General features: G+C 43.7%; 1 protein-coding gene across 2 annotated transcripts in view; it reads left to right on the forward strand.

Annotated features, from left to right (window-relative positions):
* Positions 1 to 22,234, forward strand: part of LOC126483773 (WW domain-containing oxidoreductase) — a 145,759-nt gene extending 123,525 nt beyond the window's left edge. For both annotated transcript variants that reach the window (XM_050106927.1, XM_050106926.1), the window contains one exon: positions 21,860 to 22,234. In XM_050106927.1, coding sequence (XP_049962884.1) covers positions 21,860 to 21,871 — 12 coding nt within the window. In that variant the 3' untranslated portion in view covers positions 21,872 to 22,234. The remainder of the gene's footprint in view (positions 1 to 21,859) is intronic.
* The last annotated feature ends 5,034 nt before the right edge of the window (positions 22,235 to 27,268 follow it).

Genomic DNA, 27,268 nt, shown 5'->3' on the forward strand with positions numbered 1-27,268 from the left:
GGGAGGAACATCAGGCTAAGGATGGCAGCGTATCTTATTCACCTCGGTACCTTATAAGTTCAAGAGCTGATGGGGAATCTTTCATGCCGATGAAGCCTCAGTTTTTTGTTGAGCATTTAGAGGACACGTTCGGGGAGGTGTAGGACGTGTCCAAGATGAGATCTGGGTCAGTCTTGATCAAAACAGCATCCTCTGCCCAGTCATGGGAGTTACTCACTTGTGACAAGCGGGGAATGTTTCTGTAACCATCACGCCACATAAGAGCTTAAAGTTGGTCCAGGGTATCATATTCCACAGAGACCTTCTTTTGCAGTCTGACGATGAGCTGTACACCAAATAGACTGGCAAGGTGTACATTTCGTCCAGCATGTCCACCAGGGTCCGAAAGATAATCAGAAAGGTGATGGTCTACTGGTGTGATGTAAAGCCGTATATCCCCCCCCCCCCCCCCCCTCGATGTGGTGCTTCAAGTGCTGAAGTTCAGCCATATGTCTTCCCGCTGTACTTCCAGCATCACATGCCGAGATTGTGGACGCCCATCACTTCCCAATACTCCATGCGCCCTGCCTCCCATCTGTGTCAACTGCAGAGAGCACCATTCGCGTTGCTCGCCTGACTGCAGGATTCTCCAGAAAGAAAGGAAAATCGTGGAATACAAGACCCTGGACAGACTGACCTACACTGAGGCTATGAGAAAATTTGAATGCCTGCATCCTGTACATATGACATTGTCTTATGCCACTGCTACAAAAGTTCTGGCACCATCAGTTCCGCCAATCCAGGTCACTTCTCAGAGCCGGTAGACTACACCTGCCCTCTTAATGGTGGGGGGCATTTCCCTCCCTGTTGCTCCTGCACCACCTACTTTGGGAGCAACACCACCCCCCTCCCCCCCCCCCCCCCCCCAATCATCAGGGACGTCCGTCCCCACTTCTAAGCCGGAGGAGCGTAAGTCTTCTTCAGCTTCTCTCGCTAGGAAGGGGTCCCTTGGGTCACTCCCTTCCCAGGTTTCTTCTAGTGGGAAAGACGACACCCACCAGTAACTAAAGAACCCAAAAGCAGCTGGTCGTAGGGCATCATGCTCATCCTCAGTCCTGGAGACTGAGCCAGTGAAGTCCTCCCAGACAGGGAAACCCAAGGAGTAGTAAGAGAAATGCACGAAGAAAACCCCTAAGACCAAGGAAAATGCGGAGGCACCCACACCACCGCTACCTACAAGCTCTGCGGCTGAGGATAAGGTGGAGATTTTGGCGTCCGCTGAGGACCTAGATCTTACCAGACTCTCAGACACGATGGATATAGGCAGCTCAGGCAATAAATTGGTGGCAGCAGGTGACTCTGAGGCATAAACTGCCTCATTGAATGTTCCATGCCTTCCCAGTTTCACAATGTCATCCTCCAGTGGAATTGCGGTGGTTTCTTCCACCGCCTGGCTGAGCTAGGGCAACTGTTAAGCTTTACACCTGCTATCTGCATTGCCCTCCAGGAAGCCTGGTTCCCAGCAATGCAGACCCCTGCCCCCCGCAGCTATAAGGGATATTACAGGAACCGTAGCGACTATAATAAAGTGTCAGGTGGAGTTTGTGTTTATGTTCTAAACTCGGTCTGTAGTGAGCATGTGCCCCTTCAAACCCCTCTTGAAGCTGTGGATGTCAGAATAGGCATGGCACAGGAAATAACTTTCTGCAATGTATATCTTCCTCCAGATGCTGCAGTACCCCTGAATTTATTAGCTGCACTGATTGATCAACTGCTTAAATCTTTCATACTTCTGGGAGATTTTAATGCCCATAACCCCTTGCGGGGAGGTACCATGCTTACTGGCCAAGGCAGATATGTCGAAACTTTACTGTCGCAGTTCGACCTCTGCCTCTTAAAATACTGGGGCTGCCACACATTTCAGTGTGCCTCATGGTAGTTACTCACCCATGATTTATCAATTTGCAGCCCAGGACTTCACCCATCCATCCACTGGAGAGCACATGTGGTAGTGACCACTTCCCCATCTTCCTGTCACTGCCCCAGCATCAGGCGCACGGAAGCCTGCCCAGATGGGCTTTGAACAAGGCAGACTGGGGAACTTTCACCTCTGCTGTCACCGCTGAATCTCCCCCACACAGTAACATCGATGTGATGGGTGAGCAGGAAACTAGCACAATTGTTCCTGCTGCAGAAAATGCGATCCCTCACTCTTTAGGGTGCCCGAGGCGTAAGGCCGTCCCTTGGTGGTAGCCGGAAGTTGCTGAAGCAATTAAGGAGCATCAGCGAGCTCTACAGCGGCATAAACGGCACCCTTCCCTGGAGCACCTCATAGCCTTTAAACAGCTCCGTGCCTGTGTTCGCTACCTTATCAAACAATGGAAGAAGGAGTGTTGGGAGAGATATGCCTCCACCATTGGGTGCCACATGTCACCTTCGCAAGTCGGGGCAAAGATCAAACGTCTTTTCAGGTACCAGGTCCCAACAGTTGTCCCCGGTGTTACCATAAATGGCAAACACAATTGCTGAGCACTTTCTCGAGCCTCTGCATCGGAGAATTAACCCCCAACCTTTTGCACACTCAAACGGCAGCTGGAAGGGAACGTCCTCTCATTCACTACATGCTGCAATGAATCCTATAACGCCCCATTTACAGAGTGGAAGCACATTGCCCTGACACAGCTCCTGGGCCTGATCGCATCCACAGCCAGATGATTAAAAATCTCTCATCAGACTACAAATGACATCTTCTCGTCATCTTCATCCGGTTCTGGTAAGATGGCGTCTTTCCCTCGCAATGGTGGGAGACCAACATCATTCCAGTACTCAAACCCGGTAAAAACCCGCTTGATGTGGATAGCTATCAGCCCATCAGCCCCCCCCCTCCCCCTCCCCCTCAGGGGGTCCACAACTCTTTTGTGGATATGTGCGTGGTGAGCATGGGGCCCCAAGCTAGTGCAGTTCCCCTTCCTTTCTGGGCTGCCCTGCCCCCCTTCCCGATCCCTCCTCATCCCCAATCCTCCCCCCCCCCCCCCTGTTACCTCCCCTTCACACTCCCTCTTCTTGGGAGTAATGTATCGAGCCTTTGTCCGGAGACAGACCTTTGAAAACTCCAAGATCCTGTTTCCTTTGTTTTTCTCCATCCTCACGCTTTCTTTCTCCATTGGTCTTTCCCTGTGTGTACTCTTCTCCTTGCTTTCATGCCCTTCCCTCTATCTCTACCTCATTGTCCTTGCCCTATTCTCCTTGTCTTCTTTTCTGTGTCTTATTCTCTGCTTCGGCGTTTGAGTTTCTTTCTTCTATCCCTCTATCCCTTTCCTCTCTTCTTTCCTGCCCGTGCGTGTCTGAAGGCCAACCCACGCATTCGCACGTGTAGCTGGTGACGGGGTAACGCGTAATTCCCCGCCCTGGGTAGACAAGTAAAGCTTGCACTCACCACCTGGTAAAGACCAGGCCCAGGGAGGGGTGATTGCCTGAGCTGTTACCTTCCGAATGTGCTGATTGGTCCCTCCGTCCGTTTCTCAGGAGGTGTGACCTGAGGTGTGAACAATCACCTAAGGCGGGAGTGCCCTCTGAGAGGGCCCCCACAAGGAAGGTGCGCGCCATCAGAGACACTGGCAATCATGGGGGATTCATCTGCAATGGATTTCTCTTCTTCTTCTCTTCTTCTTCTTCTTCTTCTTCTTCTTCTTCACTGTCTTCTTCCCAAAAAAGAAAGCTAGATGAAACTCCTGTTCCGAAAATTCTACCACCAGAACCAAAGTTTCTTGTTGTCACAAGATCTGACGGTCACGATTTCTTAACAGTCAACTCTTTCGTCATTCAAAAGGGTGTAGATGCGATTGCAGGACTTGTGAAATCTTGTACTCGGTTGCACAATGGTACCTTGCTGTTGGAGCAGAGAGCACCTTCCAGGCCCAAAAATTACTTCGAGCCCCTCTCTTACGTTTCCTGTGCGGGTGGAGGCTGGCAGTACCTTGAATTCGTCACATGGCGTGGTGTATACCAGGTCACTCGATGGACTAACTGATGAGGAGATTCTGCCCTTCCTCTCTGATCAGGGAGTGACGGCCATCCATCAGGTCGTGAAAAGGGTCGACATGGACCTCATATCGACCCAAACCATATTCCTGACATTCGACAATGTGCAACTGCCTTCACAAATTAAAGCGGGTTATGAGAGATCATTTCTGTTCAGCCATATGTACCCAGCCCTACAAGGTGTTACCAATGTCAGCGGTTTAACCATACACGTCTTGTTCAAGTGCGGCTAAATGCGTTACCTGTGGCAGGGACGCCCATGAGGGTGACTGTCCACCTCCGTCCCCTCATTGCATTAACTGTATGGGTGACCATGCTGTCTCCTCTCGGGAGTGCCCCGTCTACAAAGATGAGAAAAGTATACAAGAAATTTGAATGAAAGAGAAGGTGTCGACCTCGACTGCTCGCAAGTTATTCAATAGCAGAAAGCCCACTGTGCTTCTGGCGGGTAAATACAGTACCGTTCTCGCCTCTCCTCGGCCTACCAGGGAGGTAGCTACACAGACATGCGATCTAACATTTAGCTATTTGGTCGTCAGATCGGCGGCCAGTGCTACGATTGCCCGATCAATGTCTCCTCTTCCTCCCACCAACCCTAAGGCTCAAACATCATCATCTGCTACTGCTAAGATTAGGACCTCTAAATCAGATGCTCGGACCTTCAAAAAAGAACCAGCATGCGAAGATTTCTTGTGTACACAAACTTCATAGCCATCAACTGTTCTTTCGCCAAAACGTAATTCTTCAAAGAAGGCTCATAGCAAAAAGAGTTCTGTTTCTTCTCCTGCACCACCCAGCGGTTGCCGTTCCCGGCCATCTTCAGTTTCGCCAGGCTGCACCGCTGGTAGCCAATCACCTGGCCTTTCACCGGCAGAGGAAGCTGCCCTCCTGACAAGCTCAGGAAGGTGGCAGACACAACTGTTGAGTTGATGGACCATGACTCACCACCTATCGATTGCAGCAGCAGTGCTCCTTCGAAGCCAGGCCCTCAGCAGCCATCAAGGTGACCCTTTCTTGTTTCTTCTTTTCTTTTCATTTTCATAATGGCACTACTTCAACGGAATATTCGTGGCATTCGGTCCAACCAAGAGGAATTAAAATTGCTCCTTCGAATGTACTGCCCGCTTGTCGTAGGTCTCCAAGAAACAAAGTTACGCCCCTGCGATCGTGTTGACCTGGCACACTATACCTCCGTGCGTTTTGACCTACCCCCTGTGGCAGGTATTCCAGCTCATGATGGAGGGGTCATGTTGCTGGTTCGGGATGATGTCTACTATGATCCAATCACATTGCACACAGATCTGCAGGCAGTTGCCGTCCAAATTACTCTCCCCACTTTCACATTTTCCATTTGTATTGTTTACACTCCATCGTCGTCTGCCTTTACTACGGCAGACATGATACAACTGATTGATCAGCTTCCTACACCATTTTTGTTGATTGGAGACTTTAATGCCCACCATCTCCTTTGGGGATGTCCACAATCCTGCCCGAGAGGCTTCCTCTTGGCAGACCTTTTCAACCAACTCAATCTAGTCTGCTTAAATACTGGTGCACCTACCTTCCTTTTGGACTCAACACGTACCTATTCCCACTTGGACCTCTCAATATCCACTATCCAACTTGCACGTTGGTTCGAGTGGTATGCTCTGTCTGACACATACTCGAGCGACCATTTCCCCTGCCTAATCCATCTCCTGCATCACACCCCTTCTCCACGTTCCACTTGCTGGAAAATCTCCAAAGCCGACTGGGTGCTTTTCACCTCCCTGGCGACCTTCCATGATCAAAATTTCTCCAGCTGCGATAGTCATGTCGTATACCTCATGGATGTTATTCTCCCAGCTGCTGAATATTCCATCCCTCCTACTTCCTCTTCTCCACGTCGAGTCCCAGTCCCCTCGTGGACTACAGCATACAGCGACGCTATTCGTGCTCGGTGACGTGCTTTACGCACCTTCCAACGCCACCCTACAGTGACGAACTGTATCAGTTACAAACGACTCCGTGCACAATGTCATTGTGTTATCAAAGAAAGGAAAAAGGGCTTGCATGGGTGGTTTTCACCAGCCCATTCAACAGTTACACTCCTCCTTCGGTTGTGTGGGGTGGCCTGCGCCGGCTATCTGGCACCAAGGTTCATTCCTGATGAAGCAACCATTGGTTGCGAAAGCTTGAATTTTGTGTGTATGTTCGTGTTTGTTTGTGTGTCTATCGACCTGCCAGCACTTTCGTTTGGTAAGTCGCATCATCTTTGTTTTATATATATATATATATATATATATATATATATATATATATATATATATATATATATATATGGTTATAATAGAGGGAAACATTCCACGTAGGAAATATATATCTAAAAACAAAGATGATGTGACTTACCAAATGAAAGTGCTGGCAGGTCGACAGACACACAAACAAACACAAACATACACACAAAATTCAAGCTTTCGCAACAAACTGTTGCCTCATCAGGAAAGAGGGAAGGAGAGGGAAAGACGAAAGGATGTGGGTTTTAAGGGAGAGGGTAAGGAGTCATTCCAATCCCGGGAGCGGAAAGACTTACCTTAGGGGGAAAAAAGGACGGGTATACACTCGCACAAACACACATATCCATCCACACATATACAGACACAAGCAGACATATTTAAAGACCGTGTCTGTATATGTGTGGATGGATATGTGTGTTTGTGCGAGTGTATACCCGTCCTTTTTTCCCCCTAAGGTAAGTCTTTCCGCTCCCGGGATTGGAATGACTCCTTACCCTCTCCCTTAAAACCCACATCCTTTCGTCTTTCCCTCTCCTTCCCTCTTTCCTGATGAGGCAACAGTTTGTTGCGAAAGCTTGAATTTTGTGTGTATGTTTGTGTTTGTTTGTGTGTCTGTCGACCTGCCAGCACTTTCATTTGGTAAGTCACATCATCTTTGTTTTTTTATATATATATATATATATATATATATATATATATATATATATATATATATATAATGGAAGGAAACATTTCACGTGGGAAAATATATATATATATATATATATATAACTCACCAAACAAAAGTGCTGGCAGGTCGATAGATGCACAAACAAACACAAACATACACACAAAATACAAGCTTTCGCAACCAACGGTTGCTTCATCTGGAAAGAGGGAAGGAGAGGGAAAGACGAAAGGATGTGGGTTTTAAGGGAGAGGATAAGGAGTCATTCCAATCCCGGGAGTGGAAAGACTTACCTTAGGGGGAAAAAAGGACAGGTACACACTCGCATGCACACACATATCCATCCGCACATACACAGACACAAGCAGACATTTGTAAAGGCAAAGAGTTTGGGCAGAGATGTCAGTCGAGGCGGAAGTACAGAGGCCAAGATGTTGTTGAAAGACAGGTGAGGTATGAGCAGCGGCAAATTGAAATTAGCGGAGATTGAGGCCTGGCGGATAACGAGAAGAGAGGATATACTGAAGGGCAAGTTCCCATCTCCGGAGTTCTGACAGGTTGGTGTTAGTGGGAAGTATCCAGATAACCCGGATGGTGTAACACTGTGCCAAGATGTGCTGGCCGTGCACCAAGGCATCTTTAGCCACAGGGTGATCCTCATTACCAACAAACACTGTTTGCCTGTGTCCATTCATGTGAATGGACAGTTTGTTGCTGGTCATTCCCACATAGAAAGCTTCACAGTGTAGGCAGGTCAGTTGGTAAATCGTGTGTGCTTTCACACGTGGCTCTGCCTTTGATCGTGTACACCTTCTGGGTTACAGGACTGGAATAGGTGGTGGTGGGAGGGTGCATGGGACAGGTTTTACACCGGGGGCGGTTACAAGGGAAGGAGCCAAAGGGTAGGGAACGTGGTTTGGGGATTTCATAGGGATGAACTAAGAGGTTATGGAGGTTAGGTGGACGGCAGAAAGACACTCTTGGTGGAGTGGGGAGGATTTCATGAAGGATGGATCTCATTTCAGGGCAGGATTTGAGGAAGTCGTATCCCTGCTGGAGAGCCACATTCAGAGTCTGATCCAGTCCTGGAAAGTATCCTGTCACAAGTGGGGCACTTTTGGGGTTCTTCTGTGGGAGGTTCTGGGTTTGAGGGGATGACGAAGTGGCTCTGGTTATTTAATTCTGTACAATGTCAGGAGGGTAGTTGCGGGATGCGAAAGCTGTTTTCATGTTGTTGGTGTAATGGTTCATGGATTCCGGACTGGAGCAGATTCGTTTGCCACGAAGACCTAGGCTGTAGGGAAGGGACCGTTTGATGTGGAATGGGTGGCAGCTGTCATAATGGAGGTACTGTTGCTTGTTGGTGGGTTTGATGTGGACGGACGTGTGAAGCTGGCCATTGGACAGGTGGAGGTCAACGTCAAGGAAAGTGGCTTGGGATTTGGAGTAGGACCAGGTGAATCTGATGGAACCGAAGGAGTTGAGGAACCCGTGAACTCCTTAATAAAAGTCCTCAATCTTTCCTCTCCCACATCCACACCGGCTGTTCAGAGCATCCTCCTACAAGCCAAACGCAAATTAGATCAGCATGCCACCTCCACCTCAAAAAACTATACAATCTCCTGGTTTCCCACCTCCGGAAAGGCAACTCACTCACCCTTCACAACCTTTTCAGCAAACCTCAATCTCCTCTCATTGCGCACAGACCCAGTCTCTCCCATCTACTCAATCTCCCACTTCCAGCTGCACTCCCCCCAAAACCTCAAAATTCCAATCAACACAATCTGGAACCATAACACCCTAATTCTGTAGTGAACCTTTCCTCCAAACCTCTCTCCCAATCCGAGACCTCTGTCCTATCCAAAGGCCTCACCTTCAGCCCCTCTCCCAGATTCAACCAGACAGCCCTTGTCAAAGATTTACTGTCCTACACCCGTACTCTCTGCTGGAAATATCACTTTGCCACGAAGAAAAATGATCCTAATCCTACTCCTAATGATTCAACTCCCCAAGACACTATCCAAATTGAACCCTGCCTGGAACAGTTCCATCCTCCGTCACAGCGGGACCCACCTCCTCTTCCTCAAAATCACCCTCTCCAAACCTTCCAGGAATTTCTGACTTCCAGCCTTCTTAAAAAACCTTAATCCTACTCCCAACATCACCACTGCTGAAGTCCAGGCTATCCGTGATCTGAAGGCTGACCGATCCATTGTCATTCTTCCGGCAGACAAGGGTTCCACGACCATGGTACTTGATCGTCGGGAGTATGTGGCTGAGGGACTGCGTCGGCTTTCAGACAACACTACATACAAAGTTTGCCAAGGTAATCCCATTCCTGATGTCCAGACGGAGCTTCAAGGAATCGTCAGAACCTTAGGCCCCCTATAAAACCTTTCACCTGACTCCATCAACCTCCTGGCCCCACCGACACCCCGCACCCCTACCTTCTACCTTCTTCCTAAAATTCACAAACCCAATCATCCCGGCTGCCCCATTGTAGCTGGTTACCAAGCCCCCACAGAACGTATCTCTGCCTACGTAGATCAACACCTTCAACCCATTACATGCAGTCTCCCATGTTTTATCAAAGACACCAACCACTTTTTTGAACGCCTGGCATCCTTACCCAATCTGTTACCCCAGAAACCATCCTTGTCACCATTGATGCCACTTCCTTATACACAAATATTCCACACGTCCAGGGCCTCGCTGCGATGGAACACTTCCTTTCACGCCAATCACCTGCCACCCTACCTAAAACCTCTTTCCTCATTACCTTAGCCAGCTTCATCCTGACCCACAACTTCTTCACTTTTGAAGGCCAGACATATCAAAAATTAAAGGGAACAGCCATGGGTACCAGGATGGCCCCCTCGTACGCCAACCTATTTATGGGTTGCTTAGAGGAAGCCTTCTTGGTTACCCAGGCCTGCCAACCCAAAGTTTGGTACAGATTTATTGATGACATCGTCATGATCTGGACTCACAGTGAAGAGGAACTCCAGAATTTCCTCTCCAACCTCAACTCCTTTGGTTCCATCAGATTCACCTGGTCCTACTCCAAATCCCATGCCACTTCCCTTGACGTTGACCTCCACCTGTCCAATGGTCAGCTTCATACGTCCGTCCACATCAAACCCACCAACAAGCAACAGTACCTCCATTATGACAGCTGCCACCCATTCCACATCAAACGGTCCCTTCCCTACAGCTTAGGTCTTCGTGGCAAACGAATCTGCTCCAGTCCGGAATCCCTGAACCATTACACCAACAACCTGAAAACAGCTTTCGCATCCCACAACTACCCTCCTGACCTGGTACAGAAGCAAATAACCAGAGGCACTTCCTAATCGCCTCAAAACCCAGAACCTCCCACAGAACAACCCCAACAGTGCCCCACTTGTGACAGGATACTTTCCGGGACTGGATCAGACTCCGAATGTGGCTCTCCAGCAGGGATACGACTTCCTCAAATCCTGCCCTGAAATGAGATTCATCCTTCATGAAATGCTCCCCACTCCACCAAGAGTGTCTTTCCGCCGTCCACCTAACCTTCGTAACCTCTTAGTTCATCCCTATGAAATCCCCAAACCACCTTCCCGACCCTCTGGCTCCTACCCTTGTAACCGCCCCCGGTGTAAAACCTGTCCAACGCACCCTCCCACCACCACCTTCTCCAGTCCTGTAACCCGGAAGGTGTAAACGATCAAAGGCGGAGCCACATGTGAAAGCAGCCACGTGATTTACCAACTGACCTGCCTACACTGTGAAGCTTTCTATGTGGGAATGACCAGCAACAAACTGTCCATTCGCATGAATGGACACAGGCAGGCAGTGTTTGTTGGTAATGAGGATCACCCTGTGGCTAAACATGCCTTGGTGCACAGCCAGCACATCTTGACACAGTGTTACACCGTCCGGGTTACCTGGATACTCCCGACTAACACCAACCTGTCAGAACTCCGGAGATGGGAACTTGCCCTTTAGTATATCCTCTCTTCTCGTTACTCGCCAGGCCTCAACCTCCGCTAATTTCAATTTGCCGCCGCTCATACCTCACCTGTCATTCAACAACATCTTGGCCTCTGTACTTCCGCCTCGACTGACATCTCTGCCCAAACGCTTTGCCTTTACAAATGTCTGCTTGTGTCCGTTTATGTGCGGATGGATATGTGTGTGCATGCGAGTGTGTACCTGTCCTTTTTTCCCCCTAAGGTAAGTCTTTCCACTCCCGGGATTGGAATGACTCCTTACCCTCTCCCTTAAAACCAACATCCTTTCATCTTTCCCTCTCCTTCCCTCTTTCCTGATGAAGCAACCGTTGGTTGCGATAGCTAGAATTTTGTGTGTATGTTTGTGTGTCTATCGACCTATATTTTTTCCACGTGGAATGCTTCTGAGAGAGAGAGAGAGAGAGAGAGAGAGAGAGAGAGAGAGAGAGAGAGAATCTTCATAACAGGTATAGATTTTCTAAAATGTGGTTTATAGTTGAACTTCTAAAAAATGTACAGTAAAAATTTGAATCTCTTGCTATGGTTAGTTACTTAGATTCTTGTGACCCATGGTGCAAAAATGGCTAAAAACAGATATTTGCAGTTTTCTGTGTAAGTTCGGTAATTTTGAAACCTCTGGTCATCGGTGACTGATAAAGATTTCAAAGCAAGTTTCAATATTCCCCAGGAATCTGCTGTCAATAGAAATTATAGAAGTTGGCATCCCTACAGTTGGTTTTTTTCATACCCAAAGATCAGGCTTTTCTCAGGAATTACTGGTGAACAAATGATGCTTTTATAAAATCAAGACCCACCTTAGACCACACCTAACGCAAAATAACCAACTGATTTGCTCAATTTGCTGGCCTGGAGAAAGTGTGTAGTGTTTAAATTTTGACCTTCTACTGAAGGATAGCTATAATATGCCTGTTCTTCCATTAGGTATACAAATTATTGCCAGGTCAAGGCTTATCCAAAGCACTTGATCCCATATCTCTGTGATGAATAGAATTTGAGGTATGACTACCTGAAAAATAGCATTCTCATGCGTAGCTCTTTAGAACATATTGGTAGTTGTGAAAATTTGTTTAGTGTTTAATAAGAAATTATATTCCGTATTTCACCCCAATGAGCAATTTTGATGCATCTCCAATATTCCCTGAATTGTGCTATGTTTAAATCCTGTCAAATGTTCTTTAAAATAACATTAAAATTGGATTGAAACATTTGGACATGGGGTCCAGTCACACATCTTGCCTCAGGCCTGGTCCTGGCTGTCAGTGGCCCTGCATATAGGACATCATCAGATGACAAATCAAGCATCATCCACAACCACTGTTAAGTGTCTCTGTATTTACTGACCAAGTGCAACAGGAAGGAACTCCATCCCACACACTGACATCTGACACCTGTACAACGCAATGCATGCATTTTTGCATGCTTGTGCTCAACATTCTGGTGGGCACACCAGTTACTAATGTACCAGCATTTCACATTTGCAATGCCTTACCTTGCACCTACATTAACCTGTGTCCTTGCTATGTTAAGGACTTACCTTTGTTATCTAGACAAATGTATTCCCGAAATTTCATTATGCTACATTAATTATTTTTTGGTGTTGTGATTTTTTTTCCATCAGTGTATATGCCAGAGATTATAATAACCATTACAAGTGGACAGAGAAAGCTCGGGATCACCAGTTTTTATGAATTGTTGCAACTCATCCTTCAGAGTAATAGCTGTAGGCAGAGCTAAATCAGTCCAGGCAGGTCAACCCAGTGGCATAAATAGTGATTCATATTACACTACCCTTACCACCTAACCCACTGGAGGAATCTATTGTCCACTCACCTGTATCCCACAGCTTATCCGATAAACAATGTCAATAAGTGTTGGCTGTTTTGTGCCAGTGTTTGGTAGCATTCAAGACAGATCAGACGACGCATTGTGAAACATGTTATCAACATTGTAAATCATCACCCCATTAGTCAGCACTCATACAGGGTGTATCCAGCTGGATGACTGCTAATTCAGAAGCAAGTAGAGAAGACTGCAACATGACACCATTCACCAGTCAGGGAGTCAGTCATTGGTTCTCCCATGTTTTTCTCATGATGAGGAACAGTGGCAAGTGGTGTTTCTTCATCAATTACTGGTGGAAGAACAGTGTCACCAAAGAGGATGTACCCCATTGCCATGAATTCGTGACAACGTAGATTGTAGGGAGCAATATGTTTCTCCACTATGAATATGCTGACAGCCTGTAGGCAGATGAATTTTAATAAGGCTAACCAGGAAAACATTGCTTTCATAACATCTGATGATCTCTATGATTTCAAAGTTACATCATTTGGTTGTGCAAAGCTCTAGCCACCTAAGAATGTATGAAAGACAACCTGCTTTGAAAGATTAAATAAACTACCTGCCTTTGCTATCTGGATGCATTGTTATTTTCTTAGAGATATTTGAAGAACATGTAAACTGCTTTTCAATTATGCTGAAGTTTATCCAAGACATAGGTCTTCACCTGAAACAAAAATCTTAGAGCAATTAGTTAACAAAAACAGATTCCATCCTGATCCAGAAAAAGTAAAAAAAATAGCAAATTTCCCAACACCTCAGCACATTTGTTACTTGAAAGGCTCCCTCGAAATGTGCTCCTACTGCAGATGCTTCATAAAGGCTTTTGGTTGCAAGGCACACCCACTGGAAGAACTGCTGCAGGAAGATCCCAGATAACCTTGGGGCAAAGCGTAATCTTTCCATATACTTACCCAGGTGGCGACTTCTTCAACAGCCCTGACATTTTTTGATGATGGATGATGATGATACAGAAATGCACACTGTTGTGAGTGGCAGTGGAACAAAAATAGTTTTACTGTGAATCCAGGAGGGCACCAAAACAACAATTGCTTATGCCTACAGAGTACTGTACTCCCCAAATCTGATGAGAATCACTCTGGCTGAGGAAAAAGTGCCTTGGCAGTTGTTTAGGCAATCAGCAAGCTCTGATCTCATTTACATGGCAGACAATTCACTGTTGTGACTGACCACCATTCATTATACTGGCTGATAATCCTGAAGGATGAATCAGAAGTTGGAAAGATGGGCACTGTCTGCAGGAATACATTACTACAGTGTTCAAAAATGAACTCAGACACAAAGATAAAGTCTGCCTTTTGTGGAATCGATTGGAGGGTTGTTACAGTCCTGGTGGTATATCAATTGTTACTGACAAACATGGCAGCTGAATGAAAAGAGATAAAGTATCATTGAAGACATAGGGCCTCAGAGAAGGAAGAAGCTGTCACATAAGAATTGTATAGGAGGAATTAAACCTAATGGTTGCTCATCATCCCATGTCATTTATGGCCATCCATAATGAAGTATTTTTTTCAAAACCCCCAACATCGGGTCATCTGCGACTTGCAAAGACCTTTAATAATGTCAGAAACAGGTATCATTGGCCAGGTCTCTATCAGTTGGTCAAACATTTTAATCCTACCACTGTAGGGTATGAGTCAGTATACAGAGAATGCTGTGAGTAAAAGATTGCTTTTGGTCGTGTCCAACATTATTGGAACTTTCCAGGTTGAAATCACAATCCAGTGTGCCCCAGAGGATTTGTATGTGTAGCTTATCTCCATCTTTTGGACTTTGAAAAAATCAAGTCATGTACATGGGTGGTAGGGGGGCCTTGGCATAATCATACTGCCGACAATTGTTATAGTGTAATAGCTTTGGAACAAGGAAAACAGTGTCGCAAGAAGACTACACCATGAGAAGTTGTAGGACTGTTCTCTTGGCTTCAATGAATAAATGGATGACAGCAGCGAAAATATAGGCAATGTGTCACCATGAACTATTGCTGGAAACTAGATTGAGCTTCCGTTCATCATTTACAGATGACATTATACTACAAACAACAGACTCTTGAATAGTCTAGAGCCAGTCAACTGGCACTTCGAGTGATGTTCTGTGATGTTTAGTGATGAGTCTTGCTTTTATTGATGCCAACTTGTCCATAGATGATGTGTTGAAAGGTCACAGAAAGCAGCAATTCTCAATGTCCTTATCTCTCCCACTCCTGGAAACATGGTGTGGAGAGCAATTTCATGTGGCAACAGGTGTGACTTCATAACTATTGAAGGGAGGCTGAATGCCTGAAGTATGTACTCATAACAACAATAGTAAACACTGTTTTCATACCCTTTATGACCAGGGTACCAAATGCATTATTCTAACAGGACAATGCATGACCCCACATTGCATTTCATGCTACAAACGTATTGAAGAATGTTCAGATCCTTGACTTGCCTGACTGGTTCCTTTGTTTGTCACTCGTGGTGCATGTCTTGTGATAAGTAGGTGTATGTTTTCACACCAGCCTCCAGTCAATCTTAATGAACCTTACAGATTATGTTTCTGGAACTGCAAGAAATTTCTCGAGGTGAGATTTGGAGGTGGTTTGCTTCCACATCACTATGAATACAAGAGTGCATTTGTGCCCTTCTGGGATCACACCTAACACTGATGTTGATGGTGGTCATCAGTTCTGAATGGAATAAATATTTAATAAGTGAATACCCATTCTGTTGTGACCATATCCACAAAGTGTGACTGGTGTTTCTGGGTGTTACACTTCCCATTTCCATCTGTGTTATTCATATTGTTAAATATAATTATTGTTAGTACAGTATTTTGTGAAAGTTTGATGCTGTAACTCCTGTTCTGTTAGAAGAGGGAGGCAGAAGGTCTTTATCTGGTCTGATGAAATAAATGGAAAAAATAAATTCAATTTTTGATGTTAGTTTCATCTCAACAAACAGTGTGAAAATACCTGAGCAAGCAGTAATGCAATGTTCATTTATAGATTTATAAGCTTCAACAAAATACATTCTTTACCGTGTGCCGTGTGTATGTGGTGTGCATGTTAGATCAGTTTTAACATTGTTAGTGTTAGTTGGTGGATGCATGCCCTTCCTGACACCACAGCATCCCCCTGGGACGATAATTTCTTTACCCCGCATGCCTGCATCTGGAGTAATCTCATGTTCAGGTGTGAGAACATGTTTGAAATGTTTTTGTAGTGTGTAAATGAGGGAGGACAAGGATATCAGCTCAGTTTTTACCTAGAGAGATGTGGAAAACTACCTAAAAACTACATCCAGGATGGTCAACACACCAGCCCTCATTGTTAATCCACTGGGTGAATTCGAACTGGAGTCGGTGGGCCTCCCGTTGGCCCAGACGCTGTCACTTTAACATACTCAGAAATATTGGTGGGTTGCCAGTAGAATATACCAACATAATGAAAGTACTTAATAACAGTCAATTATTAATATGAAATGCAGAAATATTTTCCCACTTCTCAATTGTTAATATGACATACTGGAATATTTTTGACTTCTCTTGTTTAATGTACAGGGTGAACATTAATAAAACGGACAAACTGCAGGTATAGATTCCTGACTGGCAATGAAGGAAAAAAGCTCTTATGAACACAAGTCCGGAAATGCATCATTGCCATGGTACATGGTGCTGATGAATGATGGTTCCTCTGACCATGTGCCATGTGTTCTTTGCATGTTGCAGGCTGTGTGATTGGCACAGCATTCTGTAAGCAGTGGAATGGTCCGGTTTTCGTACCGGGAACAAGCCGTGATGGTGTTCATGTATGACCAAACAGATGGAAACTGTAGAGAGGCAACATGTCTACACCAAAACACATCACACAACATTTCAAGCCCTTTTTGGACATTTGTGTGACCATAGGTCCTTTCAGACAGATGGACATGCAGGGAGGTGGCAGACTGTGCTTACACCAGAACTGGAGGACCAGCTTGTACAGGATATTGACAAGAACCTTAGTGCAAGCTCCAGGCAAGTGGCCCACCAACATGGCGGGCCAAAGTATGAGTGATCATGTGTATCCTGCATGACACAGCATGCCATGGAGGGCCACTTTGAGCATCTGCTGTGATGTGGGTGTGATGCATCTCTGTACTGTTCCGATTTGTTGTCACTACATGCACACTGTCCATTTCTGGACCCGTGTTCATAGGAATCCATCCCTGCAGTTTATCGGTTTTATTAATTTTCACCCTGTTTATTTTTGAATGTTCTTGTTCATGATGATTTTATGAAATCTCTATGATTTTACAAAACTCTATGATTTTTATGTAAAAATTCAGGTGATTCATCTGAGAAAGACGTGTGCCATCTATCAGTCTTTTTTATACAATGTGTATTTGATTCTAAATTCTTCCTCCAAAAACTGCCTGACAGACTCTGATAGTTGAATGGATTGCAAATATTAAATTTTATTAATAGAACTTTTTGCTACTAAAGAGTGAAGAACCATTATTTGTTCCCAACAGTGACGTGAATAAAACTGTAGAAACTTTGTGGTCAACTATTGATGATTTGCCTGTTGGCTTTCATCTCAAAATATATACTGATTTTTCTGATGTTTCGCCAGCATAAATGGTAGACTGGAGTCAAGGCGTAATTTAAATGTACCTGTCATGTAAGTGTCTGAGGGACTTTCCCAGGTCATTGCTGCTGTGGTACTCACCTTTTTACCCCATGTTAATGATTTTCACCCCCTATGAACCATGGACCTTGTCGTTGGTGAGGAGGCTTGCGTGCCTCAGCGATACAGATGGCCGTATCGTAGGTGCAACCACAACGGAGGGGTATCTGTTGAGAGGCCAGACAAACGTGTGGTTCCTGAAGAGGGGCAGCAGCCTTTTCAGTAGTTACAGGGGCAACAGTCTGGATGATTGACTGATCTGGCCTTGTAACACTAACCAAAATGGCCTTGCTGTGCTGGTACTGCGAACGGCTGAAAGCAAGGGGAAACTACAGCCGTAATTTTTCCCGAGGGCATGCAGCTTTACTGTATGGTTAAATGATGATGGCGTCCTCTTGGGTAAAATATTCCGGAGGTAAAATAGTCCCCCATTCAGATCTCCGGGCGGGTTACTCAAGAGGACGTCGTTATCAGGAGAAAGAAAACTGGCGTTCTACTGATGGGAGCGTGAAATGTCAGATCCCTTAATCGGGTAGGTAGGTTAGAAAATTTAAAAAGGGAAATGGATAGGTTAAAGCTAGATATAGTGGGAATTAGTGAAGTTCGGTGGCAGGAGGAACAAGACTTTTGGTCAGGTGAATACAGGGTTATAAATACAAAATCAAATAGGGGTAATGCAGGAGTCGGTTTAATAATGAATAAAAAAATAGGAGTGCGGGTAAGCTACTACAAACAGCATAGTGAACGCATTATTGTGGCCAAGATAGATACGAAGCCCATGCCTACCACAGTAGTACAAGTTTATATGCCAACTAGCTCTGCAGATGATGAAGAAATTGATGAAATGTATGATGAGATAAAAGAAATTATTCAGGTAGTGAAGGGAGATGAAAATTTAATAGTCATGGGTGACTGGAATTCGAGAGTAGGAAAAGGGAGAGAGGGAAACGTAGTGGGTGAATATGGATTGGGGGAGAGAAATGAAAGAGGAAGCCGTCTGGTAGAATTTTGCACAGAGCATAACTTAATCATAGCTAACACTTGGTTCAAGAATCATAAAAGAAGGTTGTATACATGGAAGAATCCTGGAGATACTAGAAGGTATCAGATAAATTATATAATGGTAAGGCAGAGATTCAGGAACCAAGTTTTAAGTTGTAAGACATTTCCAGGGGCAGATGTGGACTCTGACCACAATCTATTGGTTATGAACTGTAGATTAAAACTGAAGAAACTGCAAAAAGGTGGGAATTTAAGGAGATGAGACCTGGATAAACTGACTAAACCAGAGGTTGTACAGAGTTACAGGGAGAGCATAAGGGAACAATTGACAGGAATGGGAGAAAGAAATACAGTAGAAGAAGAATGGGTAGCTCTGAGGGATGAAGTAGTGAAGGCAGCAGAGGGTCAAGTAGGTAAAAAGACGAGGGCTAGTAGAAATCCTTGGGTAACAGAAGAAATATTGAATTTAATTGATGAAAGGAGAAAATATAAAAATGCAGAAAATGAAGCAGGCAAAAAGGAATACAAATGTCTCAAAAATGAGATCGACAGGAAGTGCAAAATGGCTAAGCAAGGATGGCTAGAGGACAAATGTAAGGATGTAGAGGTTTATCTCACTAGAGGGAAGATAGATACTGCCTACAGGAAAATTAAAGAGACCTTTGGTGAAAAGCGAGCCACTTGTATGAATATCAAGAGCTCAGATGGAAACCCAGTTCTTAGCAAAGAAGGGAAAGCAGAAAGGTGGAAGGAGTATATAGAGGGTCTATACAAGGGCGATGTACTTGAGGACAATATTATGGAAATGGAAGAGGATGAAGATGAAATGGGAGATACGATATTGCATGAAGAGTTTGACAGAGCACTGAAAGACCTGAGTCGAAACAAGGCCCCGGGAGTAGACAACATTCCATTTGAACTACTTGACGGCCTTGGGAGAGCCAGTCATTACAAAACTCTATCATCTGGTGAGCAAGATGTATGAGACAGGTGAAATACCCTCAGACTTCAAGAAGAATATAATAATTCCAATCCCAAAGAAAGCAGGTGTTGACAGATGTGAAAATTACCGAACTATCAGTTTAATAAGTCACAGCTGCAAAATACTAATGCGAATTCTTTACAGACGAATGGAAAAACTGGTAGAAGCCGACCTCAGGGAAGATCAGTTTGGATTCTGTAGAAATGTTGGAACACGTGAGGCAATACTGACCCTACGACTTATCTTAGAAAATAGATTAAGGAAAGGCAAACCTACGTTTCTAGCATTTGTAGACTTAGAGAAAGCTTTTGACAATGTTGACTGGAATATTGTCTTTCAAATTCTGAAGGCGGCAGGGGTAAAATACAGGGAGCGAAAGGCTATTTACAATTTGTACAGAAACCAGATGGCAGTTATAAGAGTCGAGGGACATGAAAGGGAAGCAGTGGTTGGGAAAGGAGTGAGACAGGGTTGTAGCCTCTCCCCAATGTTATTCAATCTGTATATTGAGCAAGCAGTAAAGGAAACAAAAGAAAAATTCGGAATAGCTATTAAAATCCATGGAGAAGAAATAAAAAGTTTGAGGTTCGCCGATGACATTGTAATTCTGTCAGAGACAGCAAAGGACTTGGAAGAGCAGTTGAACGGAATGGACAGTGTCTTGAAAGGAGGATACAAGATTAACATCAACAAAAGCAAAACGAGGATAATGGAATGTAGTCAAATTAAGTCGGGTGATGCTGAGGGAATTAGATTAGGAAATGAGACACTCAAAGTAGTAAATGAGTTTTGCTATTTGGGGAGCAAAATAACTGATGATGGTCGAAGTAGAGAGGATATAAAATGTAGACTGGAAATGGCAAGGAAAGCGTTTCTGAAGAAGAGAAGTTTGTTAACATCGAGTATAGATTTAAGTGTCAGGAAGTCGTTTCTGAAAGTATTTGTATGGAGTGTAGCCATGTATGGAAGTGAAACATGGATGATAAATAGTTTAGACAAGAAGAGAATAGAAGCTTTCGAAATGTGGTGCTACAGAAGAATGCTGAAGATTAGATGGGTAGATCACATAACTAATGAGGAGGTATTGAATAGGATTGGGGAGAAGAGGAGTTTGTGGCACAACTTGACAAGAAGAAGGGACCGGTTGGTAGGACATGTTCTGAGGCATCAAGGGATCACAAATTTAGCATTTGAGAGCAGCGTGGAGGGTAAAAATCGTAGAGGGCGACCAAGAGATGAATACACTAAACAGATTCAAAAGGATGTAGGTTGCAGTAAGTACTGGGAGGTGAAGAAGCTTGCACAGGATAGAGTAGCATGGAGGGCTGCATCAAGCCAGTCTCAGGACTGAAGACCACAACAACAACAACAACAACAATGATTTTCAAGGACATCTTGGATTGTGTTGTGAGGATCTATGTGTACTCCACCAATCATATTATTATATGAAAGTCAGCACTCACCAAAGTGACATATTGAGAGATGAAATATCAGATATGGCCATCTGTCTCTTAAGTTGACAGACAGAATTGGTCATATGTTGCACAAACATATAGTAAAGTCTGTTTTTAAACTGAGAAAGAAGATTGGAGACTATGTCGGAAGCGTATGGGACAAAAGACAGCCACTTGCAGTGTCAGGGAGTATATTGGTACAGTATATCATGGACATGTGGAGTAGTCTGTGTTGTAATAACCAGATGATTCGTTAACACTAGGGTCATTGAACATAAACAGTACTGCAGGTGGAGAAATTGGCCATGCTGAAGTAAGCACTCTGACCACGAAATGAAATTCATGAACCAATGCACAGGTTTTCACTGTGGAGGAGAGCTGCTACATTTTTTTTTTTCAGTGAAGCACTTGAAATTCATAAACATGACAATAGTTGTAATAATAAAGAAGAAGTCCCAAGGTAAGTTGACCTTGGATTCCTGTGCTGCAGTAAATGACTGTTGCAACAAACAAGTGCAGAACCACAACAGTAATGACCAACGAAAGGGCTTCAGATGTTGGCACAACAGGAACACACGATCTCTGGCTGTGGGTTTGACTCCAATCTGCCATCAGCATGGAGGTGACCTTTTGACAATGTCAGCCACTCATGCTGGTGAAGCAACAGAAAAATCAGTAAATAAATGTCAGCCAAAGGACTGAGACAAAAGCCAACACGCAAAATGAAATTTATGGTTTTGTGTTAAAAACATAAAGTTAAAACTAAAGAGAACTATCTGGTACTTCACACACATAGTGGAACAATAATCTCCAGGTAATGACATTAAAGACCTGAACTTTAAGATGAATGAGTTAGAGAGCACTGCCAAAATTAATCATACATATAACTTTTATGAACAGACTGATGTATATTACTTCTTTGTTGCAGCCCAGTCTTTGAACAGGCTTCTTCTGATGATGAAACAAACGTGGGCCAGAATTTATAAACATGTGTTTCATAATATGCAGGCTGTGATAAACTTAAACTTGTATAAGCATACTCAATTTTTGTATATACTTTTGGTATTAATTGTTTGCTTATTATGTGGTGGTTTTTCTAAATCTTAACCATGACTTCTTGTTTAAGAGTAGATTAAATCATAGCTCACTTAGCCCAGATTTAAATGAATTGTACATTTTATATTAACATGTCTGGAGGAGTTATGTGAAATGGGTTCAAGTGTTTATTACAGAAACACTACTTTATACAATTGATGTAAAATATATTACTTTTATTATGTACAAATCAAAACATGAATTCCAATTTTTTTGTCTTATTACAATGGTGTTTGTTTCATGGATTCTTCTATATCTGCTTGATAAAACAGTTTCATACAAATGAAATAATGGAAAATCCAGGAGTGATAGTAATGGTGTGGAAAGGTTACAGTGCTATTTACCAATTAGAGGTGTTGGGTGGTAGGCAGGCACATTTAGCTATTGGACTAAGTCCTTCATCGGATGTAGGCAAAACAAAACACACACACATTTACAGCTAGCACACACATGGTCGATGCCATCTCTGACCACTAATGGCCAACAGTTGAGGGGGTACAGCAATCTTCAGTTGGGTGGGATACAGAAGAGGTGGGGTAGTGGGGTACAGAAGAGGCATTTGGGTGGGGTGGGGAGGGGAGGGAAGGGATCATAGAGTAGGGGTAGGGGAAGATGCTATAGTTGGAGTCATGAATGAAGGCAGTCGAGTTTAGGCTTGTTCTGCACACCTACGTCATGCACACTCCAACAGCCAGTGAGTGTTCAGTAGTGGTCTGAGTGCCCTGCTCTGAATGCCATATCTAATGTGAGCATTAAATGTGATTGTAGTGAGTTGTTCAGTGAATTTCTATTTAATCTTTTGCATACTGTTACCGCTGATGGTGGTGGTTAGTGGTAAATCCTGCATAAGCAAGTGAGGGACATAATTTCCAGGATATATGCTTCCTTTGAGCGGAAAGCACGCGCATGCACGTACAGCAACTGTCCCTTGGAATCATCAACAATACAATCCCCGCCTGTGCCTTAACGTGCGCAAACTGCCATCGTTCATGGATTGGACTATAGTGTTGCCTATGAGAGCACCCAGGGACGTGGTGGGACAGTGTAGTAGGCTGGGCTGCTATGTGCAGCATCAGGAGGCTGTACTTGTGGATGGAAAAGGGCAGAAGAGAGAATTAGAGAATAGGAGAGGACTATGAAGGTGTGTAGGTGGAATAGAAGGTGTTTGCAGGGCTGGTATGGGAGCAAGGAATGGTATACATGGTAGGTCAGTGGACGATAGGGACCGGCGAAGATTGATGAGACCTGGGGACTATGGGAATGAAGGATTGTTGTAGGGAGGGTTCCCACATACACAATTTAGAAACGCTGATGTCGTTGGGAAGGATTCCGACAGCACAAGCTGTGAAGCAGTCACCAAAGTCAAACACATTGTGTTGGGTGGCATCCTCAGCAACTGGCTAGTCTACCTGTCTCTTGGCCACAATTTGGCAGTGGCCATTCAAGTGAACTGATAGCCTTCTAGTGGTCATGTCCTCTTCGAATGCAGCACAGTAGTTGCACTAAGTTGGTAGATCTCATGGCTCCTTTCACAGTTGCCCTTGTTCTCATTGGGTAGGAGATGTCTGTGACAACTGGAGTAAGTGGTAGTGGGAGGATGTATTGGATAGGTCTTGCATCTAGGTCTGTTGTAGAGATATGAGACACCGCCAAACTGTTGCCAAGACATAGGTGGACCATCCAATTCCTGAGCATGCACCTCAACATGATGGGCACAATGTAAGTGTGCCATGTGGGAACTCTCCTTACAACAATCCTTCGTTCCAATAACCCCTGGCCTCAAACTTCACTAGTCCCTGTCCTCCACCTGCCTATTTCCTTACCTGCACCCATGCCAGCCCTACACACACCGTCTACTCTGCCAGTGCACATGTGTAATCCTTTCGCCTTCTCTGGTTCCCCCTTCATGTGTTTTTACTTCAGTCTGACATCTTGAAGTTAGCTGTGCAGTGCATTGCAAGGTAAGTTTTAACTAAATCTTACTCTGCTACAGTGTAAGTGTGTGTTAGTGCTTTACAATTTTTTGATAAAAAGTAGTGTCATATGAGACATTGTGAGTGTTGCCGTAGGTTAATTAGTATGGGAGATGCTCGTCAGAACTGTAGGGTACTGTTTCACTGGGATGACTGTAGTGGGGAAGCCATTAAAGTGTCAGATGAGGCTCTTCCATGGAGAAGGGGATTGTTTAGATGAGACACGAGAATTGTGGAATGGGGAAAAAGATTTGTGCCCATTAGGCAAAATTAGAAATGACCTAATCTGATCTTGATAAGTTGAAGGGGGAAAGAAAAAATATGACTTGGGAAAAAGATATATGTAATAAGCAAAAGGAGAAACCCTCAGAAATCACATTTCATTCCCTGGTTAGCAGTCAATTCAAGTTGTTACTTGAAACAGGGAAGAACCGAACCAAATTTTGAGCAGAGTGGAGTGCAGAAGACTCCTGAAACAACTTGAGGACTAGGTCAGTAGAAAAGTGAAGTATAAAGAAGAGACTCCTGCTGCTAGGAAGCAACCATGGGATGGGTGTTGAGAAATGCTACAGGAATAGCTAGGAATAGAGTACCAGGTCACAAGCTTCATGAAACCTAGTGCTAACTGTAGCCAGATGACAGAGAACGTAGGAACTTGTGCAAAGATTTTGATGGAGAGGATCAGGTACTTATGGTAGGAAAAGCAGGAAATAACCTGGCTAGCAACTTAAGAGCATTAAAGGTGATCTGGAGGAAATAGGTGCAGCACAAGTGCACACTCGTGGGATTTGTGGATGTGCCATGTCCAGCCCTGGGTTAACAACCCTGTTAGCCATTTTAACAAAAAGCTGAGTGAATTGCTTCGGACTGCAATAGCCTCATATTGTTGCTGTAGCTGTTGCTGCAATTGGGAGATGGGGGTTCACACAAGGTAAAATCCCTGTGGTTAATGGAATCAGAGGACTCATTTTTTGTATCGGAATCAGGTTACAGACTGACTTTCTTGAAAGAAATTAGAACAGAGCAGGGCCATACTGTATGTAACAGTTTCCAGAAAAGTGAAATTGGTTTGCTTCATCAGAACATTAGTGGGCTGCAAAACAAGATAGATGATCTTCTTTTATGCCTAAAAGATGTGGAAAATCCTAATGGAATGATGTCTGCCTGTCTGAAAATCATGTAGCTATAGGGGGTAGAAAAGTTAAATATAAGGGATTGTAAACTAGCATCATTTTTGTGTGGACATGGAAAAAGGAGGAAATGCAACATATGTAAATGTTGGATGCAAGTAAAAAATATTGACACTAACAGGTTGTATGTTGATCAGTACCTAGAGACATGCTTGTGAGTAGTTATTTCAGAATGCTTCTCTTGTAATTGTAATAGTTTACAGATCCCCTCTAGGATACTTCCATATTCATGAGAAATCTAGATGGATTGTTGAGCTACCTGTCAGACAAGAAGAAACACTTAAGATTGTGGAGATTTTGATGTAGTTTACTTAAGATATACAGACAGGAAAAATTAACTGGCATCATTATTTGAGTTATTCAATCTGATTTCAAAGGTTAATTTTCCAACTCAGTGTGCAGCAAGATAAAAGGACCCATATTAATAAAATTTTTGTAGACAGAACTCAAGCTGAAACAGTTAATGTGTACCCAGTTGCTAATGCACTATCTGATCATAATGCACAATTAACAGAAATAAACACTACACCTTACACTCATGGTAAGTTCATACAAAGCAGCGAGGCACATTAATGAGAACAGGATGTATTCTTTGTGATGTGTGATGAAGTATGTATAGAAAGAGATGCTAAAATCAAATTGAATTTATTTCTTAGTATATATGCATCAATATCCTGAGGTTATTCAGAAATTCCATTTAAAAACAAAGAAAGAAAAAAAGACGAGTAAACTGTGGATAACTAATTAAATCAAAATATCATGTAATAAAAAGAGAGAAATTTATACAAAGGCCAGAGTCTACATACATACATACGTACATACATACACTGCAAACCACCATACAGTGCATGGCAGAGGGTACTCCACACCAGCACTAGTCATTTTCTCTCCTGTTCCACTCACAAATAGAGCGAGTGAAAAACAATTGTTGAAAAGCCTCCATATGAGCCCAAATTTCTTGCATCTTATCTTCATGGCCCTTACACGAAGTGTACATCTCCAGCGGAAGAATTGTTTTGCAATCAGCCTTAAATACCAGTTCTCTAAATTTGTGCAATAGTGCTTTCCAGAAAGTGCATCATCTTCCTTCCATGGATTCCCATTTGAGTTAATAAAGCAGCTCCATAATATTTGCATGCTAATTGAACCTACAGATAAGAAATGTAGCAGCATACCTCTGAATTATTTTGATATCTTCCTTTAATCTGCCTGGTGGAGATCCCAAACTTTTGAACAGAGCTGACGAATGGGTTTCACTAGCATTCTATATGCTGTCTTTTTCCTGGATGAGCTACACTTTCCCAAAATTCTCCCAATACAATGGAGTCTAGCATTTTACTTCCCTACTTACCAGTCTGATGCACTCATTTCATTTCATATCACTTTGCTTCGTTACACTTAGATATTTAATCCAAGTGACTGGTTAAGCTACACCCTACTGATGTTGTATTCAAATGTTACAGAACTGCCTTTCCTACTCATTCGAATTTACTTATATTTTTCTACATTTAGAGCAAAATACCATTCATCACACCGCCTAGAAATTTTTTCAAAGTCAAGATTTGACATTACTTGCATACAACAAAAAATTCTGTTATATTTTAAGGAAAATCGTAAAATGCTTAGAAGTATGCATGTCCTGGCAGAAATCAATAAAGCACGTAATAAGATTAAAACTTTATGGCCTATTGTCAAATGGGTGACTGATCGGCCAGTCTGTGAATGTGATACCATAACAATTAAACTAAATGATAATGTTTTGGCTGTTAGGTCAGAAGTTGGAAGCACAGTACTTTCAACAATTGCTTTCTAAATGTAGTAGCAAAATTAGAATTAAGTGGTTCAGTTGAAGTGTCAAGAGAATATATTAAAAATGTATTCCACAAAACTTCAAACAACTAGAAGTAGCATCAGCATCCTACACTGAAATTAATAGAGTAATAAAAATTGTAAAAAAACAAAGGCTCATGTTGTGTTGCTGGAACTTCAGAGAGAATTCTGAAAAGTTGCTCTAACTTAATAAATAGTGTCCTTATTTCTCACAGGGAATTTTTCCAGACAGGTTAAAATACACAGTTG

Source organism: Schistocerca serialis, chromosome 6 (assembly GCF_023864345.2).
Source record: "Schistocerca serialis cubense isolate TAMUIC-IGC-003099 chromosome 6, iqSchSeri2.2, whole genome shotgun sequence".
In the NCBI taxonomy this organism is placed as follows: domain Eukaryota; kingdom Metazoa; phylum Arthropoda; class Insecta; order Orthoptera; family Acrididae; genus Schistocerca; species Schistocerca serialis.